Source organism: Acanthochromis polyacanthus, chromosome 10 (assembly GCF_021347895.1).
Source record: "Acanthochromis polyacanthus isolate Apoly-LR-REF ecotype Palm Island chromosome 10, KAUST_Apoly_ChrSc, whole genome shotgun sequence".
NCBI classification, from domain to species: domain Eukaryota; kingdom Metazoa; phylum Chordata; class Actinopteri; family Pomacentridae; genus Acanthochromis; species Acanthochromis polyacanthus.
In genome coordinates, this window is record NC_067122.1 from 25,734,295 (window position 1) to 25,759,063 (window position 24,769).

The window sequence follows — 24,769 nt, forward strand, 5'->3', positions numbered from 1 at the left end:
GAGTAAAATGTCAATAATGTAAATTGACTGTGATGCTGCATTCACACAATGTTGGCAATAAAAGAAAAACTCTCCCCTTGTTCCATCTGGAGAGTTTTCATGGATTTTTCCGAACTGCTAGCGTTGCAATCATTGGAATAAAGCTGACTCAAACAGCGGCTATTCTATGTTGAGTATTTGTATTGGTTCATTACTGAATGACAACAGATCCTGACAGTGTATGTATCTTATCTTAAATGTGTTGGATTACATGTATCAATGTTGTTGTTTTTTATCTAGTTGTCAATGCAAACAATGGTGGCTGTGCAGTTATGTTGGCAAGGCTTCAGTGTTTTTTTTTTTCAGCTTGTGGGAGATCTCGTGGCTGTCAAAATTTCACATTATCTTCAAGGCTGACATGAGTTAAAAGTTAACCAGCGTCTGAATGACATGTGAACACAGCTTATGTCTCCACAGCTACGTCACCTCATCTGAACTGAGGACAAGAAGTTATTTAAAAGACCTACTGAGGAACAATTACAAACTTCTGTGGCATCCTATTTACTTTTTCCCCCAGTGGGCATTTGTATATTCTCAGCATGTAAATATACACTATCTTTAAATAACTACACCACTTGCCTGAACACGTTCTGGTTTCTTGGATTTCCTCTCTTCTGTGAAGCCACATGTTGTCACCGGATGTGTTGAATTTATCAGTGACTCAAGTGAGGGTTGAAATGGAGAGCTTTTTTTTATGTTATCAAGAAAATAGCAACTTCTTTGTGCGTAATTGTTCATTAACTCAATACAGAGAATGGATAGAGTCTGTTCCACTCTGATTCCAACTGAGTGAATAGAAAGTTCACTTGTGGTTACATAAAGTACAGTACAGTAGCTACATGCTTTAAACAAGGTCACAGAACCAAAAATACAGCCGTAACTACCGACAGTAACCGAGCCCGCTGCAGTAACAGAATACAGTAGGCTTCTACCACTTCAAGCGTCCAGCAGCCATTCATACTGAGCCGGTCATTTATAAGTGTGACGATAAATATGCCCCAGAGCACATGTCAGGAGGATAGAGTGTATGCGGGGTGTGCGAGGTATTCTTAGCACTGATGACAGTGCTGGCTGATGGATCCATTCACATCTCTAAATGCCGCCTTGGCTGCAAGACAAGGCCTCTCACTCCAGTCAAAGTATTGGTTTCTGCTTTACTCTGCTTATTTTTGTCCTTAGATAAACCTTTTTTGTACCTACTACAGGCTGTAAGTGATATCGACCACTCTGCAATTTCTTCCCGAAACATTAAAATTCAAACATTAGGAACTCTGAAAAAAGATCGACAGTTGAAGGTTAAAGTGGGCAATCATTGTTGAAAACCTCTCAGTAAAGAAAGCAGTGGGCAAAGAGAAAAGATGCTAAACATGCTGAATGATCAAGTGTTGGTAGTATTCTAAATACCAGTCATGATATCAAATGGGGATGTATTTTTGGAAGAGCAACCTTAGGAGAGCTAATTACACTGGAACGGACTGGAGTAGAGTGAGCAGATTCCTGGGTCAGACTATAAACTAATTCTCTTTATCTCAGGTTCTGTGATTATTAAATTATTCCTGATGTTTTAATGCTCTCCTCTGCAGATGGGAGTAGCATCTGTGTTCTCATTTTGGTCAGAAATGAGATCATGGGTAAAGAAATGAAAACATTTAGCACGTATATCGATAACATTTCCTCTGTGCGTTACATAGGGATGGGAATTTCGACTAATTTCAGAACCACCTCGTCACTAATTTTATTGGCGACTAGTCTGTTCGGAAAACTTGCAATTTAAACCTTTAAGCGCCAAAGTCGCAACAAGCCATAGCTTCAAATATACTGCCTCGTGTGCATCATGTAGTGTACACCAGGAGATGGCGGACATCTGGAACTTCAATCTGAGCATCAGTTGTGGGCGTGTTTTCATTTAAAGTTTTGGAGTTTACAGAGTTTGAAAACCGAGGAGACGAGACTTGCCGTCGGAGCGTATCAGAGTGCAAGACGACACATTTTAGAGTGAGAAAACTCACCGTACGGAAAGGTCTGGCCAACGCTGACAAAGTACTTTGTCAAGTAATGGCTTACTCATATTCTGAAGAGGAATATTCACCCTCTGATGAAGATGTTCAGTCGTCCACTGAGACAGAAAGTGCCGCTGCGTCTGTGCGTAACGGCAGCGGGTCGGTGTGCCATGACAGTCGATGCTTTGCTTCGGGGTGGCAGGAAGGGACGTGGTGGGTGTAGCTGGAGTGGTCAAAACACCGCTAATGATGAGGGGGATAGCGGGGGTTGAAAAAAGAGACAAGCATATGCTACTGGCAGGATCAACCAGGTAGCCCGTAGCCCGCCATGCTCTACGCCTGAGCATAGAGCTGCATGGCGGCGCCCGTTTGGGGGGGGCACACTAACGTTTAACCGACTAGTAAAATACTAAACGTTTAATAAATGAGTAGGCGGTTAAACGATTAAACGACTAGTCGTGCACAGTAGGGGTGATGTGAAAGTTGGTGTGAACTGAACTCAATTTACTGCTGTTTTAAGTTCAATTCCCGGTACTAACAAGTTCACATTGTCGGTTGGTCGAGATCTTAGTCCACAAACAACAAAATGTTTTTCAAATCCTTTTCATGTTATGTTTTAACATCTTTTAGTCATCCTTTCCATTTAAACCAGAATCAGATATTTAAAGTCCTTACATTTTTGTTTGTGCTATATTTCAGTCAACCAAATTTAATCTCTCATTAAACATGACAGGCACCATCACACATATAAAGCAAAAAACCTTAAAAGCATTATGATAGAAGTTTAATAAACAAAAGTAAGAATATGTTCCAGCTGTGAGAGATTCATCGTGCAAAGTCAGAAATTTTAGAAAACCTTCTTTGAAGGATACTCAGCTTCATGGGTAACCTGTTGTTTGACACAAAGTCTATATCAAGCTGCTGCTAAAATGAATCCCTTTCGACGAGTCCAGAGTTGTTCTCCTGCTAGCAGTTGTCGTCCTCCAGGATGTCTGGATGTTCCTCCCAGAACTGCTCCCCGATAATGTCACAGTGGTAGGCCTCCACCCGCCTCCTGCTACGAGTAACCGCCACGTCCTTCTCCTCTTTGTTTGGTAGCTTCATGCGTTTAGTGACAGTCTCATCTCGCTGGACAAAAGAAATTGTAAACATGATTAAACTTAACTTAAAGGAACAGTACAACATTTTGGGCTCAGAATGACTGACTGCTGAGTTTATACGCTGGATAAAGTCAGAGTCTTCATCTTTATATTCCAGATAAAAATCAATAAATAAACTGGTGTCTTGTGATACCACAAAAATGTCAAAATCTTATGAATGAGCTGCTAAATGTAAGGAGAAAGTTTCCTTCCAACGAGAAACTGAAAGAAGCTTTATTTTTCATGTGCGAACAGAACTATGCTGCTGTATATTTCTGATTTTGGTTTGTTTGTATCTTTCACATCTTCTTGCAAACTAAAACACGATACAGTGTGATCTCACTGTACAAGTAGCACTGTTGCAAAAGAGGCTGAAAATTCTGCATATTTCACAAGAGTAAAGCAGTCAGGAAGCACTTACAGTGCCTTGTGAAAGTATTCGGCCCCCTTGAACTTTTCAACCTTTCGCCACATTTCAGGCTTCAAACATAAAGATATAAAATTTTAATTTTTTGTCAAGAATCAACAACAAGTGGGACACAATCATGAAGTGGAATGAAATTTTTTGGATATTTTAAACTTTTTTAACAAATAAAAACCTGAAAAGTGGGGTGTACAATATTATTCGGCCCCTTTTCTTTCAGTGCAGCAAACTCACTCCAGAAGTTCAGTGAGGATCTCTGAATGATCCAATGTTGTCCTAAATGACTGATGATGATAAATAGAATCCACCTGTGTGTAATCAAGTCTCCGTATAAATGCACCTGCTCTGTGATAGTCTCAGGGTTCTGTTTAAAGTGCAGAGAGCATCATGAAGACCAAGGAACACACCAGGCAGGTCCGAGATACTTTTGTGGAGAAGTTTAAAGCCGGATTTGGATACAAAAAGATTTCCCAAGCTTTAAACATCTCAAGGAGCACTGTGCAAGCAATCATATTGAAATGGAAGGAGTATCAGACCACTGCAAATCTACCAAGACCCGGCCATCCCTCTAAACTTTCACCTCGAGCAAGGAGAAGACTGATCAGAGATGCAGCCAAGAGGCCCATGATCACTCTGGATGAACTGCAGAGATCTACAGCTGAGGTGGGAGAGTCTGTCCATAGGACAACAATCAGTCGTACACTGCACAAATCTGGCCTTTATGGAAGAGTGGCAAGAAGAAAGCCATTTCTCAAAGATATCCATAAAAAGTCTGGTTTGAAGTTTGCCACAAGACACCTGGGAGACACACCAAACATGTGGAAGAAGGTGCTCTGGTCAGATGAAACCAAAATTGAACTTTTTGGCCACAATGCAAAACGATATGTTTGGTGTAAAAGCAACACAGCTCATCACCCTGAACACACCATCCCCACTGTCAAATATGGTGGTGGCAGCCTCATGGTTTGGGCCTGCTTTTCTTCAGCAGGGACAGGGAAGATGGTTAAAATTGATGGGAAGATGAATGGAGCCAAATACAGGAGCATTCTGGAAGAAAACCTGTTGGAGTCTGCAAAAGACCTGAGACTGGGACGGAGATTTATCTTCCAACAGGACAATGATCCAAAACATAAAGCCAAATCTACAATGGAATGGTTCACAAATAAACATATCCAGGTGTTAGAATGGCCAAGTCAAAGTCCAGACCTGAATCCAATCGAGAATCTGTGGGCAGAGCTGAAGACTGCTGTTCACAAACGCTCTCCATCCAACCTCACTGAGCTGGAGCTGTTTTGCAAGGAAGAATGGGCAAGAATTTCAGTCTCTCCATGTGTAAAACTGATAGAGACATACCCCAAGCGACTTGCAGCTGTAATTGCAGCAAAAGGTGGCGCTACAAAGTATTAATGCAAGGGGGCCGAATAATATTGCACGCCCCACTTTTCAGGTTTTTATTTGTTAAAAAAGTTTAAAATATCCAATAAATTTCGTTCCACTTCACAATTGTGTCCCACTTGTTGTTGATTCTTGACAAAAAATTAGAATTTTATATCTTTATGTTTGAAGCCTGAAATGTGGCGAAAGGTTGAAAAGTTCAAGGGGGCCGAATACTTTCACAAGGCACTGTAAGTTCCTTTGTCGTGATGGCGCGAAGATCTAATAAATAACGTTTCAACCAGACCAAAAAGCTGTTTTTCAGCTGCTACATACCAAATCTCACATGTTGAAGTGTCTTTGTTTGCAGTGAGTTTTTAAAGTCTTCACAATGATAGACCTCTAAGTAAAAAAGAAAAACTAAAGATTCCATTTGAATATCACAGCAGCGACTTGGATCAAACATGCAAAACCTTAAAAGAAACAACATTCAAGTCTTGCTGTCTATCAAAATTGCAAATTAAGAATGTGTGATCGTATCGTCATCTTTGCCATCAGCTGACGAAAGCTCAGAAATGAACAGTGACAGATGACAAGCATTTGTCAGGATTAAAGTTTTTATTTGGAGAATGTTATTTAAAATGATGGCAAGTTTTGAACAGAAAATAAAGTCATTCTTTAAATGTGCACATTTAAAAAGGCTTGTATTTTATGTCTGCACCTGCCAGTAGACCATCATGATATGAGCAGGAATAATATTAGGATAATTCCACTACAGGACATACATGATGCTCTCTGCAGTTGGATGGAAAAATATGTACATGTACTGTATTAGTAATCAGCCAAAAGGAGTTGTAAAATATCAGCTTATCAGGCATTGGCAAGAATACTGGTTTAGACCCGTTTACAAACCATATAGGACAAAACAGAGACAGAAAGAAACATTTTCCACCCAAAAGCAGCTCCAGTTGAAAAGAGCATGTATCTCAGGTCCTGTCCACACACACACAGGTATTATTTCTTCGTATTTATGTCTATTGTCCACAAGTAGATCTTCACGTGTTCTCAGGAGAACAGAGCTTTTGGAAAGCTCCTTCCAGGATAAAGATATTCAGAAACTCTGTTTGCTGTGTTGACATGCTGTCAGAGAGAAACTGGGTTTCTGGCTTGTGACGTCAAAGTGTTCGCTGTTATCTTTTTTGTTTGTATAAGGTGAGTTTGTGGAATGACGGATGTGGCCAAAATAATACCAGTGCTAAGATTGCTTCTTGTATGTTCACACATAAATGTACAGATACAGTTCCACTATATTGACAAAACAGAAGCATCAGAATGAGTGTGATCATAGGACACCATCTTCCTTGATGCACCTCTATTTGTAGCCCACCAAAACTGCTAATAGATTTTTTCAGGCTTCTAAGTAGCCAACATGGCTTTAGGGTTTTACTGCCACCTGTTGGTGTGGCATGTTCTTAATCTATGTTTTTGCGTTTTTAAGTGGACATGAATTTTTTGTGTTTTAAGACTGAACTAAAGAAAGAAAAATGTTTATAAAAGCACACATGTAAATGTGGAGTAGGCCAAACTTTCCTGGAAAACATCCTAAAGTCCTACAAGTTCTGAAATTGGACATAAAATGAAAGAAATCACAGACTGAAGTAGAAGTAAATTAGTCCCTCTGCAATAACTGTTCAAACTCAACCTAGCAGCTTACCTTTTCCCAAATCAGGGCCGTGCCTTTCCTGTGGAGGGCAGATTCATTGTTGTAGTTGATGTCAAACTCTGAGAACAGGATCTCATTTTTATCTGCAGCTAATGTTCCCTATAAACAGAGAGACACAGTGGGACACATGCATGTAAATATTACCAAAAAGAAGTGTGTACAAAAATGAGCTCCTACTCAATAACTCATTCAGTGTAAATTCATCATCCATTCTGCCAACAAAACCAACTCCTTCAGACCACTGGAATGGACGTGACACATTTTTGTCCCTAAACCAATAAATACTCTGTAATTGAATGATGTCAGCAATGAAATTTACTAATTGGACCCTAATTATCCAATCACAATCATGCCATGACTTTGAGCATGCTCTGAGACAGTGACAGACATCAGACAGGACAAGTATGGCAGAGCGACTGCAGAGAGGGAAGAGTAAATGCCCATTTTCAATCAAAAACATTTATGTTCATGCTGGCCAAACAGATTTGAAGTCAGTATAATTTTAACTGTTATAAGTGATAATATTTGAAGTCATTTTCAACATATATCATATCATTAATTTATGGGATTTTTTCAAAGTCCGATGTCCATTGCAATGGACATCAGGAGTTGGGCAAGTTTAGCCAACACACGTTTAGTGTCAGTATATAAAGAAACAAAACACCTGTAAGCTTTTCATGGATAAATTAGGGTGTCACAATTTATTTATTAATGATTATAAAATTTTAAATATATATATTTTGTACATAATGTTCTTGTAGAGTATAATAGACTATAATGTTGAAGACTTCTTTGAACGTCTTCTGAATGGAGAGTTATCTGAACTTGACTCCTTGAATTCAGGAAATGAGGAGGAAGAAACCAGGAGTAAGATAGGTGGTAAGTTTAGAAGTTAAGAGTCATTTTAATTCTTAGTAGTTTTTAAAAAAATCAATTTAATGTCTTATATGCAAGATATAAATGATGATATCCATCCATCCATTCTCTATATACCGCTTTATCCTCACTAGGGTCGCAGGGGTGCTGGAGCCTATTCCAGCTGACTCGGGCGAACGCAGGGGACACCCAGTCTGTCGCAGGGCTACATATACAGACAAACAATGACGCTCACATTCACACCTACGGGCAATTTAGAGTAATCAATTAACCTCAGCATATTTTTGGACTGTGGGAGGAAGCCGGAGTGCCTGGAGAAAACCCACGCATGCTCAGGGAGAACATGCAAACTCCATGCAAAAAGATCCCAGGCCCAGGCCGGGATTTGAACCGGGGATCTTCTTGCTGATCCACTGTGCAGCCTTAAATGATGATATCTGCACCAGATTTCATACTGGCATCACAAGGTGTAACATGCGCCATCACTGTGGCCGAGTGTTGCACTTTGATTCCTGATTACAATGCCACCATACAGGAATTACACACGTGGACAAAATTGTTGGTACCCCTCAGTTAAAGAAGGAAAAACCCACAATTCTCACTGAAATCACTTGAAACTCACAAAAGTAACAATAAATAAAAATTTATTGAAAATTAAATAATCAAAAACAGCCATCACTTTTGAATTGTTGATTAACATAATTATTTAAAAAAACAAACTAATGAAACAGGCCTGGACAAAAATGATGGTACCTCTATAAAAGATTGAAAACTATTTGACCAGAGTGACATGATTAACTCAGGTGTGTCATTTAATTGACATCACAGGTGTTTCCAAACTCATAATCAGTCAGTCTGCCTATTTAAAGGGAGACAAGTAGTCGCCCTGCTGTTTGGTGAAAAGGTGTGTACCACACTGAACATGGACAACAGAAAGCGAAGGAGAGAATTGTCCCAGGACATCCGAAAAAAAATGATAGACAAACATCTTAAAGGTAAAGGCTATAAGACCATCTCTAAACAGCTTGAAGTTCCTGTGACAACAGTGGCTCATATTATTCAGAAGTTCAAGACCCACGGGACAGTAGCCAACCTCCCTGGACGTGGCCGCAAGAGGAAAATTGATGACAAATTGAAGAGACGGATCGTTGGAATTGTATCCAAAGAGCCCAGAGCAACCTCCAAAGAAATTAAAGGTGAACTCCAAGGCCAAGGTACATCAGTGTCAGATCGCACTATTCGTCGTTGTTTGAGCCAAAGTGGACTTCATGGGAGACGACCAAGGAGGACACCACTGCTGAAAAAAACTCATAAAAAAGCGAGACTGGAATTTGCAAAAATGCATGTTGACAAGCCACAAAGCTTCTGGGAGAATGTCCTTTGGACAGATGAGACCAAACTGGAGCTTTTTGGTAAGGCACATCAACTCTATGTTCATAGACTCAAAAACCAAGCATACGAAGAAAAGAACACTGTCCCTACGGTGAAACATGGAGGAGGCTCAGTAATGTTTTGGGGCTGCTTTGCTGCATCTGGCACAGGGTGTCTTGAAAGTGTGCAAGGTACGATGAAATCTGAAGACTATCAAGGCATTCTGGAGAGAAATGTGCTGCCTAGTGTCAGAAAGCTTGGTCTCAGTCGCAGGTCATGGGTCTTCCAACAGGACAACGATCCAAAACACACAGCCAAAAACACCCAAGAATGGCTGAGAGAAAAGCGTTGGACTATTCTAAAGTGGCCTTCTATGAGCCCAGATCTGAATCCCATTGAACATATGTGGAAGGAGCTGAAACATGCCATTTGGAGAAGACACCCATCAAACCTGAGACAACTGGAGCTGTTTGCTCATGAGGAGTGGGCCAAAATACCTGTTGACAGCTGCAGAACGCTCATTGACAAATACAGAAATCGTTTAATTGCAGTGATTGCCTCAAAAGGTTGTGCAACAAAATATTAAGTTATGGGTACCATCATTTTTGTCCCGCCCTATTTCATTAGTTTGTTTTTTTAAATAATTATGTTAATCAACAATTCAAAAGTGATGGCTGATTTTGATTATTTAATTTTCAATAAATTTTTATTTATTGTTACTTTTGTGAGTTTCAAGTGATTTCAGTGAGAATTGTGGGTTTTTCCTTCTTTAACTGAGGGGTACCAACAATTTTGTCCACGTGTGTAAATGATCACTTGTGCAGCATTTCAAAGACATTACACAAACCCAATCCTACTGGATTATTCGACGGATCAAAAACACAATTGGACTATTGGCATACACAATTATAAATTCATACTGCTTGGTTTGGTTATTTTGACTACTGCTAGTTTTGTGATTTTTGTTTCAGTGAAATTCAGCCTGTAGATGAAAACCTTGATTTCATGTTTAGTATAGAAACTGATTATGATTAAGTGTACACTAGCGCACAATTTACCACTGTTCATCCTTTTGTTTACATATGGCCCCCTCCCTACACTCTGATCCACCGTCTGACATCCCTATAAAAGGGGTTCTCTCAGAATGCTCTGGGTCGGTTTACCTTCACAGGCTCATACTGTGTGTTGGTCAGCCCACCGTATGCCGGAATACCAATAAACACCCCACTATAGCAAACTTTGCAGAGCTAAGAGTGAATTTTTTTCAACAATATGATAATAAGACATAAAGGCTCTGGGTTTTCATGGTGATGACCTCACTGCTGTTCCCTACCCATGCTGTGATACACCTATCAAGTTCATATATGCATGTGAACTTGATGCAGTCTATGTAGTCTCAGTACACAGACTGTACACAGACTCAAAGCCATGCAAACATCAAGTTCCAGATGTTTAGGTTATATCTGATTGATTACCATGTGGAAAAACCGAGCCTTATTTTTCATACGTTTTTCCGACATTTTACGCCCATATTGTTGTGGCGTCCATTGGAATGGACATGAAAAAATACTATTAAAAACATGAGTTAGAAAAAAATAGTTTTTTTCCACTTTGTTTTTACATTGGATAGGAGTCAGAATCAGTTTTTTTTTAAAAATTGCCCAGGATATATATAATGAATGCTAATGCTCAGAAAGTACATATATCTGCATTATGACCGTTTATATCCAAGCCTCTGCAATAGATTTCTGTTGTTTTGACTCCTGTGGGCCTTTAAGCCTTTTGTGTGGTTAGAAATTGGTTCGGTGTTAAAAGTTAAGTGAATAACAATTCTTATGTCAGCTGAAAACTACATTATATCAGTTTCTAAATCTTGTATCACCAGTGGATTGGCGGCTTATATTTGTTCATACACAGAAAGATGAATAAACAATTTGCAAATGTTGCAAAAGGAGATTGTTTAAAAAAACATTCTGGAGAGATTTTTAATCTAAAATGAACATCCTGTATGATAAAATAAACAACCAGTGCAATGAAATAAAAAACCAGTGCGACAAAATAAACAATAAAATAAAAAACCAGGGCGACGAAATAAACAGCCAGTGCGACAAAATAAACAGCCAGTGCGACAAAATAAACGACAAAATAAACATCAGTGCGACCAATTAAACAACCAGTGCGACGAACTAAACAACCATTGCGACGAAATAAACAACCAGTGTGACGAAATAAACAGCCAGTGCGACGAAATAAACAACCAGTGCGACGAAATAAACAACTAGTGCGACAAAATAAACATCAGTGCGTCGAAATAAACAACCAGTGCGACGAAATAAACATCCAGTGCGACAAAATAAACAGCCAGTGCGACAAAATAAACAACCAGTGCGACGAAATAAACAACAAATTAAACATCAGTGCGACGAAATAAACAACCAGTGCGTCGAAATAAACAACCAGTGCGACAAAACAAACACCAGTGCGACGAAATAAACAACAAAATAAACATCAGTGCGTCGAAATAAACAACCAGTGTGACGAAATAAACATCCAGTGCGACAAAATAAAATGTCAGTGTGACGAAATAAACAACCAGTGCAACGAAATAAACAACCAGTTCGAAAAAATAAACAGCCAGTGCGACAAAATAAACAACAAAATAAACATCAGTGCGACGGAATAAACAACCAGTGTGACGAAATAAACATCCAGTGCGACGAAGTAAACAACCAGTGTGACGAAATAAACATCCAGTGCGACAAAATAAACAGCCAGTGCGACAAAATAAACAACCAGTGCGACGAAATAAACAACAAAATAAACATCAGTGCGACGAAATAAACAACCAGTGCGACAAAATAAACAACAGTGCGACGAAATAAACAACCAGTGCGACGAAATAAACAGCCAGTGCGACAAAATAAACAACAAAATACACATCAGTGCGACGAAAGAAACAACCAGTGTGACGAAAAAAACAACAAATAAACAACCAGTGCGATGACATAAACAACAAAATAAACAACCAGTGCGACGAAATAAAAAACCAGTGCGACAAAATAAACAACAAAATAAAGATCAGTGCGACGAAATAAACAACCAGTGCGACGAAATAAACAACCAGTGCAACGAAATAAACAACCAGTGCGACAAAATAAACAGCCAGTGCGACAAAGTAAACAGCCAGTGCGACGAAATAAACAACAAAATAAACATCGGTGCGACGAAATAAACAACCAGTGCGACAAAATAAACAACCAGTGCAACGAAATAAACAACAAAATAAACAACCAGTGCGACAAAATAAACAGCCAGTGCGACAAAATAAACAACCAGTGCGACGAAATAAACAACCAGTGCGACAAAATAAACAACAAAATAAACATCAGTGCGACGAAATAAACAACCAGTGCGACGAAATAAACAACAGAATAAACATCAGTGCGACGAAATAAACAACCAGTACGACGAAATAAACAACCAGTGCAACGAAATAAACAACCAGTGCGACAAAATAAACAGCCAGTGCGACAAAGTAAACAGCCAGTGCGACGAAATAAACAACAAAATAAACATCGGTGCGACGAAATAAACAACCAGTGCGACAAAATAAACAACCAGTGCAACGAAATAAACAACAAAATAAACAACCAGTGCGACAAAATAAACAGCCAGTGCGACAAAATAAACAACCAGTGCAACGAAATAAACAACCAGTGCGACAAAATAAACAGCCAGTGCGACAAAGTAAACAGCCAGTGCGACGAAATAAACAACAAAATAAACATCGGTGCGACGAAATAAACAACCAGTGCGACAAAATAAACAACCAGTGCAACGAAATAAACAACAAAATAAACAACCAGTGCGACAAAATAAACAGCCAGTGCGACAAAATAAACAACCAGTGCGACGAAATGAAGAACAAAATAAACATCGGTGCGACGAAATAAACAACCAGTGCGATGAAATAAACAACCAGTGCGACGAAATAAACAGCCAGTGCGACAAAATAAACAACCAGTGCAACGAAATAAACAACCAGTGTGACAAAATAAACAGCCAGTGCGACGAAATAAACAACAAAATAAACATCAGTGCTATGAAATAAACAACCAGTGTGACAAAATAAACAACAAATAAACAACCAGTATGACGAAATAAACAACCAGTGCGACGAAATAAACAACAAATAAACAACCAGTACGACGAAATAAACAACCAGTGCGACGAAATAAACAACCAGTGCGATGAAATAAACAACCAGTGCAATGAAATAAACAACCAGTGCGACGAAATAAACAACAAAATAAACATCAGTGCGTCGAAATAAACAACCAGTGCGACGAAATAAACAACCAGTGCAATGAAATAAACAACCAGTGCAATGAAATAAACAACAAAATAAACATCAGTGCGTTGAAATAAACAACCAGTGCGACGAAATAAACATCCAGTGCGACAAAATAAACAACCAGTGCAACGAAATAAACAACCAGTGCGACAAAATAAACAGCCAGTGCGACAAAATAAACAGCCAGTGCGACGAAATAAACAACAAAATAAACATCGGTGCGACGAAATAAACAACCAGTGCGACAAAATAAACAACCAGTGCAACAAAATAAACAACAAAATAAACAACCAGTGCGACAAAATAAACAGCCAGTGCGACAAAATAAACAACCAGTGCGACAAAATAAACAACAAAATAAACATCGGTGCGACGAAATAAACAACCAGTGCGACGAAATAAACAACCAGTGCGACGAAATGAACAAAATAAACATCAGTGCGACGAAATAAACAACCAGTGCGACGAAATAAACAACCAGTGCGACGAAATAAACAACAAAACAAACATCAGTGCGATGAAATAAACAACCAGTGTGACAAAATAAACAACCAGTGCGACGAAATAAACAGCCAGTGCAACGAAATAAACAACAAAATAAACATCAGTGCGATGAAATAAACAACCAGTGTGACGAAATAAACAACAAAATAAACATCAGTGCGATGAAATAAACAACCAGTGTGACGAAATAAACAACAAATAAACAACCAGTGTGACGAAATAAACAACCAGTGCGACGAAATGAACAACAAAATAAACATCAGTGCGATGAAATAAACAACCAGTGTGACGAAATAAACAACAAATAAACAACCAGTACGACGAAATAAACAACCAGTGCGGCGAAATAAACAACCAGTGCGACGAAATAAACAACCAGTGCGACAAAATAAACAACCAGTGCGACAAAATAAACAACCAGTGCGACAAAATAAACAACAAAATAAACATCAGTGCGACGAAATAAACAACCAGTGCGACGAAATAAACAACCAGTGCGACAAAATAAACAACAAAATAAACATCGGTGCGACGAAATAAACAACCAGTGCGACAAAATAAACAACCAGTGCAACGAAATAAACAACAAAATAAACAACCAGTGCGACAAAATAAACAGCCAGTGCGACAAAATAAACAACCAGTGCGACGAAATGAAGAACAAAATAAACATCGGTGCGACGAAATAAACAACCAGTGCGATGAAATAAACAACCAGTGCGACGAAATAAACAGCCAGTGCGACAAAATAAACAACCAGTGCAACGAAATAAACAACCAGTGTGACAAAATAAACAGCCAGTGCGACGAAATAAACAACAAAATAAACATCAGTGCTATGAAATAAACAACCAGTGTGACAAAATAAACAACAAATAAACAACCAGTATGACGAAATAAACAACCAGTGCGACGAAATAAACAACAAATAAACAACCAGTACGACGAAATAAACAACCAGTGCGACGAAATAAACAACCAGTGCGATGAAATAAACAACCAGTGCAATGAAATAAACAACCAGTGCGACGAAATAAACAACAAAATAAACATCAGTGCGTCGAAATAAACAACCAGTGCGACGAAATAAACAACCAGTGCAATGAAATAAACAACCAGTGCAATGAAATAAACAACAAAATAAACATCAGTGCGTTGAAATAAACAACCAGTGCGACGAAATAAACATCCAGTGCGACAAAATAAACAACCAGTGCAACGAAATAAACAACCAGTGCGACAAAATAAACAGCCAGTGCGACAAAATAAACAGCCAGTGCGACGAAATAAACAACAAAATAAACATCGGTGCGACGAAATAAACAACCAGTGCGACAAAATAAACAACCAGTGCAACAAAATAAACAACAAAATAAACAACCAGTGCGACAAAATAAACAGCCAGTGCGACAAAATAAACAACCAGTGCGACAAAATAAACAACAAAATAAACATCGGTGCGACGAAATAAACAACCAGTGCGACGAAATAAACAACCAGTGCGACGAAATGAACAAAATAAACATCAGTGCGACGAAATAAACAACCAGTGCGACGAAATAAACAACCAGTGCGACGAAATAAACAACAAAACAAACATCAGTGCGATGAAATAAACAACCAGTGTGACAAAATAAACAACCAGTGCGACGAAATAAACAGCCAGTGCAACGAAATAAACAACAAAATAAACATCAGTGCGATGAAATAAACAACCAGTGTGACGAAATAAACAACAAAATAAACATCAGTGCGATGAAATAAACAACCAGTGTGACGAAATAAACAACAAATAAACAACCAGTGTGACGAAATAAACAACCAGTGCGACGAAATGAACAACAAAATAAACATCAGTGCGATGAAATAAACAACCAGTGTGACGAAATAAACAACAAATAAACAACCAGTACGACGAAATAAACAACCAGTGCGGCGAAATAAACAACCAGTGCGACGAAATAAACAACCAGTGCGACAAAATAAACAACCAGTGCGACAAAATAAACAACCAGTGCGACAAAATAAACAACAAAATAAACATCAGTGCGACGAAATAAACAACCAGTGCGACGAAATAAACAACCAGTACGACGAAATAAACAACCAGTGCGACGAAATAAACAACCAGTGCGATGAAATAAACAACCAGTGCGACAAAAATAAACAACAAAATAAACATCGGTGCGACGAAATAAACAACCAGTGTGACAAAATAAACAACAAAATAAAGATCAGTGCGACGAAATAAACAACCAGTGCGACGAAATAAACAACAAATAAACAACCAGTGCGACGAAATAAACAACCAGTGCGATGAAATAAACAACCAGTGCGACGAAATAAACAACCAGTGCGACGAAATAAACAACCAGTGCGACAAAATAAACAACAAAATAAACAACCAGAGCGATGAAATAAACAACCAGTGCAATGAAATAAACAACCAGTGCGACGAAATAAACAACAAAATAAACATCAGTGCGTCGAAATAAACAACCAGTGCGACGAAATAAACAACAAATAAACAACCAGTACGACGAAATAAACAACAAAATAAACATCGGTGCGACGAAATAAACAACCAGTGCGACGAAATAAACAACCAGTGCAACGAAATAAACAACCAGTGTGACAAAATAAACAGCCAGTGCGACAAAATAAACAACAAAATAAACATCAGTGCGATGAAATAAACAACCAGTGTGACAAAATAAACAACAAATAAACAACCAGTATGACGAAATAAACAACCAGTGCGACGAAATAAACAACCAGTGCGACAAAATAAACAACAAAATAAACATCAGTGCGACGAAATAAACAACCAGTGCGACAAAATAAAAATCCAGTGCGACAAAATAAACAACCAGTGTGTCAAAATAAAAATCCAGTGCGACGAAATAAACAACCAGTGCGACAAAATAAACAACCAGTGCGACAAAATAAACAACCAGTGCGACAAAATAAACAACAAAATAAACATCAGTGCGACGAAATAAACAACCAGTGCGACGAAATAAACAACCAGTACGACGAAATAAACAACCAGTGCGACGAAATAAACAACCAGTGCGACAAAATAAACAACAAAATAAACATCGGTGCGACGAAATAAACAACCAGTGCGACGAAATAAACAACCAGTGCGACGAAATAAACAACCAGTGCGACGAAATAAACAACAAAATAAACATCAGTGCGATGAAATAAACAACCAGTGTGACAAAATAAACAACCAGTGCGACAAAATAAACAACAAAATAAACATCAGTGCGACGAAATAAACAACCAGTGCGACGAAATAAACAACCAGTACGACGAAATAAACAACCAGTGCGACGAAATAAACAACCAGTGCGACAAAATAAACAACAAAATAAACATCGGTGCGACGAAATAAACAACCAGTGCGACGAAATAAACAACCAGTGCGACGAAATAAACAACCAGTGCGACGAAATAAACAACAAAATAAACATCAGTGCGACGAAATAAACAAGCAGTGCGACGAAATAAACAACCAGTGCGACGAAATAAACAACAAAATAAACATCAGTGCGATGAAATAAACAACCAGTGTGACAAAATAAACAACCAGTGCGACGAAATAAACAGCCAGTGCGACAAAATAAACAACCAGTGCAACGAAATAAACAACCAGTGTGACAAAATAAACAGCCAGTGCGACAAAATAAACAACAAAATAAACATCAGTGCGATGAAATAAACAACCAGTGTGACAAAATAAACAACAAATAAACAACCAGTATGACGAAATAAACAACCAGTGCGACGAAATAAACAACAAATAAACAACCAGTACGACGAAATAAACAACCAGTGCGACGAAATAAACAACCAGTGCGATGAAATAAACAACCAGTGCAACAAAATTAACAACCAGTGCAATGAAATACACAACCAGTGCGACGAAATAAACAACCAGTGCGACAAAATAAAAATCCAGTGCGACAAAATAAACAACCAGTGTGTCAAAATAAAAATCCAGTGCGACGAAATAAACAACCAGTGCGACAAAATAAACAGCCAGTGCGACAAAATAAACAGCCAGTGCGACGAAATAAACAACCAGTGCGAAGAAATAAACAACCAGTGCGACCAAATAAACAACCAGTGCGACCAAATAAACAACCAGTGCGACAAATAAACAACCAGTGTGACAAAAATAAACAACCAGTGCGACGAATTAAAGACAACACTAAGGATTGCTTCTATTACTGTCACGTTTCATTTACTTCAGAATTAGAATTACAAGTAAATTGATCTCGTGATCTTTTCGTTGCAAACCTGTTTCTCATTGTTCACTTTTTTAAACATGATATAGGAAATAGAAATCACAAGAGTTGAGCTGTGAATGACTCATGTTGCCCAAACATTGAGCCAGAACGAACATTTCCACCAGTTCTGAAAACAGAACAGGAGGAGGTGCAGGACTTTAGTTTACTCTCAGATTACTTTTAAATGGCAATATTCTAAAAGGTTAGTGTTGTGAAAGTTTTGATGAGCTGTAATAAAAGTAATCAAAGTACAACAGTATATGGTTTTTGATATATAAGATATAACTTTTGAATAATATAATAAAGACCAATAAAAAATATACATAAGGCAGAGCAGATATTTCAGCATTGTGCTCAGAGGTCTGACCAAGAATCAAACAAAACAATTTATCTTTCAAACATTACAGCCTCAGACTGCTCATAAAGATAACAGGTGATCCTTAGTGGAGGAATGTAAATAATGCAGTGCAGTTGAAAGTGGACTATGAGGTTCTGGTATTTATACGATAAACTCACTACAAAGGAATTCGGCTTAAACAGATGCCAAAAAATACTGCTACTGCCATCTTTAAGAAAAGGTAAATCACGTGCAAATGTTATTCCTTTTCCGTGGCGCAGAAAAGGAATAATCTGAGTTGTCAATGAAATCAGAATGTGAGGGACAGCCTACTGAAACAGTATTCATTTTTGACAGGTTGGTCAATATTCGTGCAATACTTCTACCACCGAAATAGGAAAAGTTCTTTTAAGGTGCATTTCTACATTAATTTTTAGTACAAAGTTATTTTTTCTAATATTGGATACAATCTTTTCTTTTTTATGCCACTTTTGATCCTCAAATTTCCCCTGGTGGTTCTTGTAAAGCTCAAACAAAGATGTTTAGTCTATCTAACAAATGGCTTAAACATTTATTTGCCTATTAACACTGCCTGTGATTAATTTCCTTGAAATGAGAGGTGGAAACTTTTATTATTGCTTTTTTGCCGGGGCCTAACAACTTGATATGGATATGCTTATGGAATGGATTTGTTAATTAATTAGTAAGTGTAAGCCTTTAGTTTCAGAATGTAGGGCGATCATGAGTAGACCCATTTTACACCCTGAATACTGTGTGGATGACCTTTTTGTATCAGTTTCTAACTGTTAATGTCATGTTTTTCATCTGTCTATCTATTTATGCTTTATACTGTTTAAATATGCAGGTTTTCTTGTTTTGAGTTGTTTAATGTCCATCAACAAGTCATTATCTTTCTTATTTATACAAACAGTAAAAACAGTAGTGTTTCTACTTCAAATTAAAATAATGTCCAGTATATTTGTTTCACTCTCACCTTTAAGCGATCCTCTGCCTGTGTTGTAGTGAGCCCTCCTTTTAGCACTAATGTCCAAAACACTGTGTTGTACAAATTATTTATGTGACCTGAAAGAAACAAAAAGCACACATAGACTAACATCTTTCACTCTCGGACAAACATACTGATTTATAAATCAGACTGAACAAATGGGTGCTTACAGTCCGCTTGCCTCCAACTGAGGTAGTCCCTAAGGTTACGGTTGCTAGGATAGAGGACCACACGGCCATCAAAGCCTGGGGGGTATAGTAGGGGCTGCTCTCCGAAGAACTCCTTCCAGTAAAACACATATGAGGAGGAGAACTGGGAGGCTACATGGGTCATGAGCTTACTGTCAGGAAAGCGAAAGAAGAAACAAAGTCAGACAAAGATATAAAACGCTACAGGAAGTTTGTGTGAGAACGAAATTGTCCTACAGTGAGACAACAAGTCAGTACCTGGCTCTTCTTTTGAACCAAGTGGAGGTCCTCTTGAAAACAAAACTGAACTCATCGCTTTGACCATACGCAATTACAATATCTTCAAGTTCTTCCATGACAGATCGTGCACTCCTGGTCATCAGTCCCAATGCCCTGTTGTCATTGGGTTTTGTAAACTTGTGCTGCTCTGCAAACCTGAAAAAAACAAAAGCAAGAAGAAACTCAAAACAAAACCACAATTTCAAATAATGTCTCAAGACTGCTGATCTGCAAAACCACTCGTGTCTTTGCAGAAATGAAGAATAAAGAGAAAGCTCACTTGTGGAAGTTGCGACCATCCAGTCTCACAACGATGTAGCAGTTACGTAGACAAGTGTCATCTGTTTCAAAGTTGCGAACATACTCAAACTTGCTCTTGGCCATGTTGCTGGAACTAACAAAGAAACGAGCCAAGGGTGTCAAAACACAAGACCTAACACGTCCACCAAATCTGCAGGCCTTTCCAATCAGCATTAAGATGGTCCTGAAGAGAAAGAGCAATGAGCACAAACATGACATTTAAATAAACTGCCAAAATAAGACCAAAACGACTTCATATTAACATCAAGACAAAATTAAAAGGAATTCAAATCATGACTGGGGCTATTATGGGTTTACTACTGTTTAAATGCCTATTAGCAACTGTTAATATCAGTTACTTACACAAAGATGCCATGTATGGCGTTAGTCCTCTACAGTAAACAGTAAGCTAGCTCTATGTTTACTCCCCGCGCTAGTGCCGAGCTTTTTTAATTTTTTAAACATTGGTATTTAATGTAGCATGAGATTAAAGCTACGTAATTACTTGACATCTACATTTATACATAAACTGCTCTCGTTTCTTACACTCACGTTGGTTTGTGTACAGTCCGTCAACGAATTCTGTCGTAGTGGCACCTCAGCAGCCTGAACAAACGTTCCGGGGCACAAGCGGGAAACTATTAATCAAAAGCAAATAAAATATTGTTCTCCATTGCTTCTTATACATTATAAAAAAACTTAAAACATGATAAATTACCCCCGTGCTTCTTAATTTGATAACTTATCAAGGCGAGCTGAATTTCACAGAAGCTGTTTAAACGTCGTCGTTTTGTGTTTAGGCGCCCTCTTGTGGTATAAAGACAATTAGCAACCAAAGATCGTCTATGACAGGGACGTTATGGGACTTGTAGTCCAACTTAAGGTCGGGCTCTTTTTCATAGAGTCTGTCATAGATACGTGGAGCATTATTATTGCACAATTATATGAAAAATTGCACATCAATACATACATTCGATTTTTGATACTGAAATACCAAACTTGAATGTCATATTATAGTCGATGGTGTTTAATTTCTGCCGAGTTAGGCGTGAAAACTCAATTGACGACATTTCCCATAATCCCTCGCTTCACTGTACACTCTTCTGCGGCTGTTTCAAACATGGAGGAGTGGGCTACAACTGAACTCATGACATGTTATGTATAGAGTTTTATTGGTCCTTTATATTTAAAAGAGTGTTCTAAACTTAAGAATTTGGGTTCGTAGTGACAATCGTTCAGTTTTATATTCGATAGTTGGCGGTAATGTACCACAAAGCTAATTGCTAACCGTTACAGAACACCAGAAGAAGAAGAAAGATGGATGAGAGGGAAAGAAAAAGTGTAAAATCTGACAGCAAGAAGACAGAAACGGCACCTTGTTCGAGCTCTGCATCGGCACCGGAGCAGCCAAAGACAGACAGTAAACCTGGTGACGACGACGAGCTTAAAATAGACATCTGCTCTGATAAATTTGATCCTCTCCTGGCCTTGTATTCTCCGACTGCGCCTCCTCTTCCCTTTCCAAACATCAAGTGCTTCAACAATGTGGCCGAGTACGAGAGCTTTCTCAAAGGCGGCCGAGGCAGAGCCAAGCCGGAGAATGTGGAGAAAAAGCGGCGGAAGGCGATGAAAGGGGTGGCGGACCCGGAGCGCATCGAGAGGCTGAAGAACCTCATGGTGAAAAAAACAGAATCAGAAGAAGGGGAGAGCAGCAGCGGCACGACGCAGAGGAAGAGGAAGCAGAGGCCCCAGAAAAATGTCCTGACGAGAATGCCCTGTACGTTCACCACCTACCACTACTGTTGCACTAGACGGCTACATGATCGTAGTTTTGTTGGAGGTTCACTAGAGGGATCATTAAGTGGGTTGGAGCTCTCTTTAACACTGGGAACTGCTGCATAGAAGTTGCACTATATCAGTGAAGACTATTTAAAAGAAGTTTGTCACTTTTGCTTCATGACCAGAATAGACCAAACACTAATTACTTTCATGACTCAGAAGTTTTCTAGTCAGTTATTGAGGCACCACAAACCTCCAGAATTACTTCAGTACAAATATTGAAGTCTGTGGAGGTCTCCTGGTGGTCCCAGATCCATTGTAGATATTCAGATGTTTCAGATCTGGTTATTCCAAAGACCATATCATGCGATTTTCAAAATGTTGTAGAGATCGAGCCCATGTTGTCCCACTTGGAAGCACCTGGGCAGATTGTCAGTCATCCAGGTCATGATGATTCTAAACTGTTTTGATTCATCTTGATGTCTTGAAGACATTTCACCTCTCATTCAAAAATCTTCCACAGTACAGACTGATTGGTGGGAAGTTCCAGGTATTTATTAGTTGAGAGTTGAGAATAATTAATGAGGACTCCCTTCTTTCCAGGACTTGAGAAATCTCTTAAATGAGACATGAAACAAATCCAAGCACTTCCAATCTTCTTGTTTTTTAATTTTCTGATTTTTACTTGTCCACACATGCTCTGCTTTATTCCTAAAATGATTTATCTAAAATCTAGCAGTAACTTTACAATTTCTTTAAAGGAAATCTTGTCTTTGTGTTGTTGTTTTTGTATGATTTGTTGCTCAGCCTGCTTGTCATGTGTCTTCAGTATGTAAAGGCAGTCCTTTGGGGGAGCTGTACCGATGTGTTGAGGAGAGGATCAGAGTGAAAGTTCACATTCGGACTTTTAAAGGCCTGAGGGGAGTTTGCTCCGGCTTTGTTGTGGCCTTTGACAAATTCTGGAATATGGTGAGCGACCTCACTTGTGTTTTTTTTTATTGTATTTTTTACAGGACATCTGCCATATGCTGAATCTGAAATATGCGTCGTTGAATAATCATGAATTGAATCTATTTATTGTGGTCTTTCACCATTTGTTATACATTTCTCCTTACCAGGCACTGGTGGATGTAGATGAGACGTACAGAGAGCCTCTATTTGGGGAGGCATTCTACCATGAGAAAGCCCTCACAGTTTCACGGGTATGTACCAGTCTGAGTTGTATTCCGGATGAAAATATATTTCCTACTGATTTTTAGTTGTTTTTGAAGCACTGAGTTTGGAATTTGGCGGTTGCTATCTTAGTTTTTTGAAACCAGAGGGAATGTGCAAGGGCAGAAAATAAAACACACACCCTGATGGTAGCAACTTGTCGATGCCAAGGCAACCACGCTGTGAAACACAGCCTGCTTTATTGTCTGTTTTACTGTAAATGGGACCACAATTTACAAAATTAACTTCATACTGCATTCAATTCGACTTGAAACTAACGATTGAGATCATAAATTCTTCAGGTAAATGTTTACTGAGGTCACAAATCAAGTGAGAAATAGTCTAATTTCCTCCTAAACTTCTATACAATTAGATACCTACCAGCAATTGGAGGTGTCGCCCGCTGCTGGATGTTTAGACATATTTAGAAAGGTTTGAAGCACTTCTGTACTGGCTTCATTTTTTCAACCTGGTGGCTACATCCATCTTTTATATACAGTCTACGCTTTATGCTCTTAAGTTGTACCCACAAATATTAACGTCACTGAAACCTTTGTACAGTTGTTTGAGAAGCTGAATCTCCAGGAAGGCTCAGGAGGCGATGAGCCGGTAAAGAAGCAGGAAGCCGAACAAAAATCCAGCAAGCATCAGTCGGGAGATGCCAAAACTACACCGAAAAGCTGCTCGGCTCAGCCCACCAGTGTGAAAGGGGATAGCAGGACAGCAGAGTCTAAGCTGCTACAGGAAGTTGAAACTACACAAGGCAAACACAAAGTCTCACTGAAGGCCCAAGGTCCTCAGACGTATGGCAGGGTCCATACACGCCACATCAACCAGCTCTTTATCCGTGGTGAGAACGTTGTCCTGGTTAACCCACAGCCACTCTGATTTGTTTTCCTGTTTGATTATCCACTCTGGAAAAAGAGGTTTTCTACAAACATGAAATACTGCAAGAGACTGCTACGATTTAACTGGATTCAAATGAATCACTCGGACAATTGTTATATCATATTGATATGGAGAATTTTCTCTGTCCACCAGAGAAATTTACTTACTATTGAGAAATAAAAGCTAATTGGTGCTAATTATGCTAATCTGTTGTTTTGTTTTCTTATCTGTCATCCATTAAAGCCTGTGTTCTGGTTGTACCCCAGCAGGTGGCAGCATAAACACATTGGAGCCATCTGCGAGCCTATTGTCAGCTCAAAGAGCTTGTCCCTTTATGTTGCATTTCCCCGTTAGTTTGAACAGGAATGACAGCGCAGTCTCAGCGGACTTCATAAATGCATTATGAATAATTGAGTTTGTGAAGCTAGAGATTGCAGATGGCACTCAAAAGCTGTCATTTGTCTTGACGTCTCAGATTGCTTTTACTCTTTAATGGGCACATTACCCATAAAAGCACAATTTACTGCATCTCATGGAAGTTGTAAAGATGTTTTTTTTTTTCTTTTTCTTTTTAAATGACAGAGGTTAGTTTTGGATGACGAGCAGCACAGAATGATTGCCGCTGCAGCGTGTCCGGGTCTGCGTCATAGTTTTATTTTCTTCTTTTAGTTTTTC

General features: G+C 38.8%; 2 protein-coding genes across 4 annotated transcripts; one reads left to right on the forward strand and one right to left on the reverse strand.

Moving 5' to 3' along the window:
* Positions 1-2,801: 2,801 nt before the first annotated feature.
* thg1l (tRNA-histidine guanylyltransferase 1-like) lies at positions 2,802-21,703 on the reverse strand. Of its 3 annotated transcripts, XM_022221965.2 has the most exons (8): positions 21,591-21,703; positions 20,768-20,853; positions 20,196-20,399; positions 19,895-20,071; positions 19,619-19,788; positions 19,437-19,525; positions 6,691-6,798; positions 2,802-3,167 (listed from the first exon to the last, which is right to left on the reverse strand). In XM_022221965.2, the coding sequence occupies exons 3-8, from the start codon at positions 20,387-20,389 to the stop codon at positions 3,006-3,008; spliced, it is 900 nt and encodes a 299-aa protein (XP_022077657.1). In that variant the 5' UTR covers positions 20,390-20,399; positions 20,768-20,853; positions 21,591-21,703; the 3' UTR covers positions 2,802-3,005. The 3 variants fall into 3 exon arrangements, with proteins under 3 accessions (XP_022077657.1, XP_022077656.1, XP_022077658.1); XM_022221964.2 differs by lacking the exons at positions 20,768-20,853; positions 21,591-21,703 and adding an exon at positions 20,579-20,761; XM_022221966.2 differs by lacking the exons at positions 20,196-20,399; positions 20,768-20,853; positions 21,591-21,703 and having other exon boundaries at positions 19,619-19,693; positions 19,895-19,961.
* Positions 21,306-24,300, forward strand: lsm11 (LSM11, U7 small nuclear RNA associated). Its single transcript, XM_022214040.2, has 4 exons — positions 21,306-21,992; positions 22,824-22,963; positions 23,113-23,196; positions 23,768-24,300. The coding sequence occupies exons 1-4, from the start codon at positions 21,533-21,535 to the stop codon at positions 24,092-24,094; spliced, it is 1,011 nt and encodes a 336-aa protein (XP_022069732.1). The 5' UTR covers positions 21,306-21,532; the 3' UTR covers positions 24,095-24,300.
* The last annotated feature ends 469 nt before the right edge of the window (positions 24,301-24,769 follow it).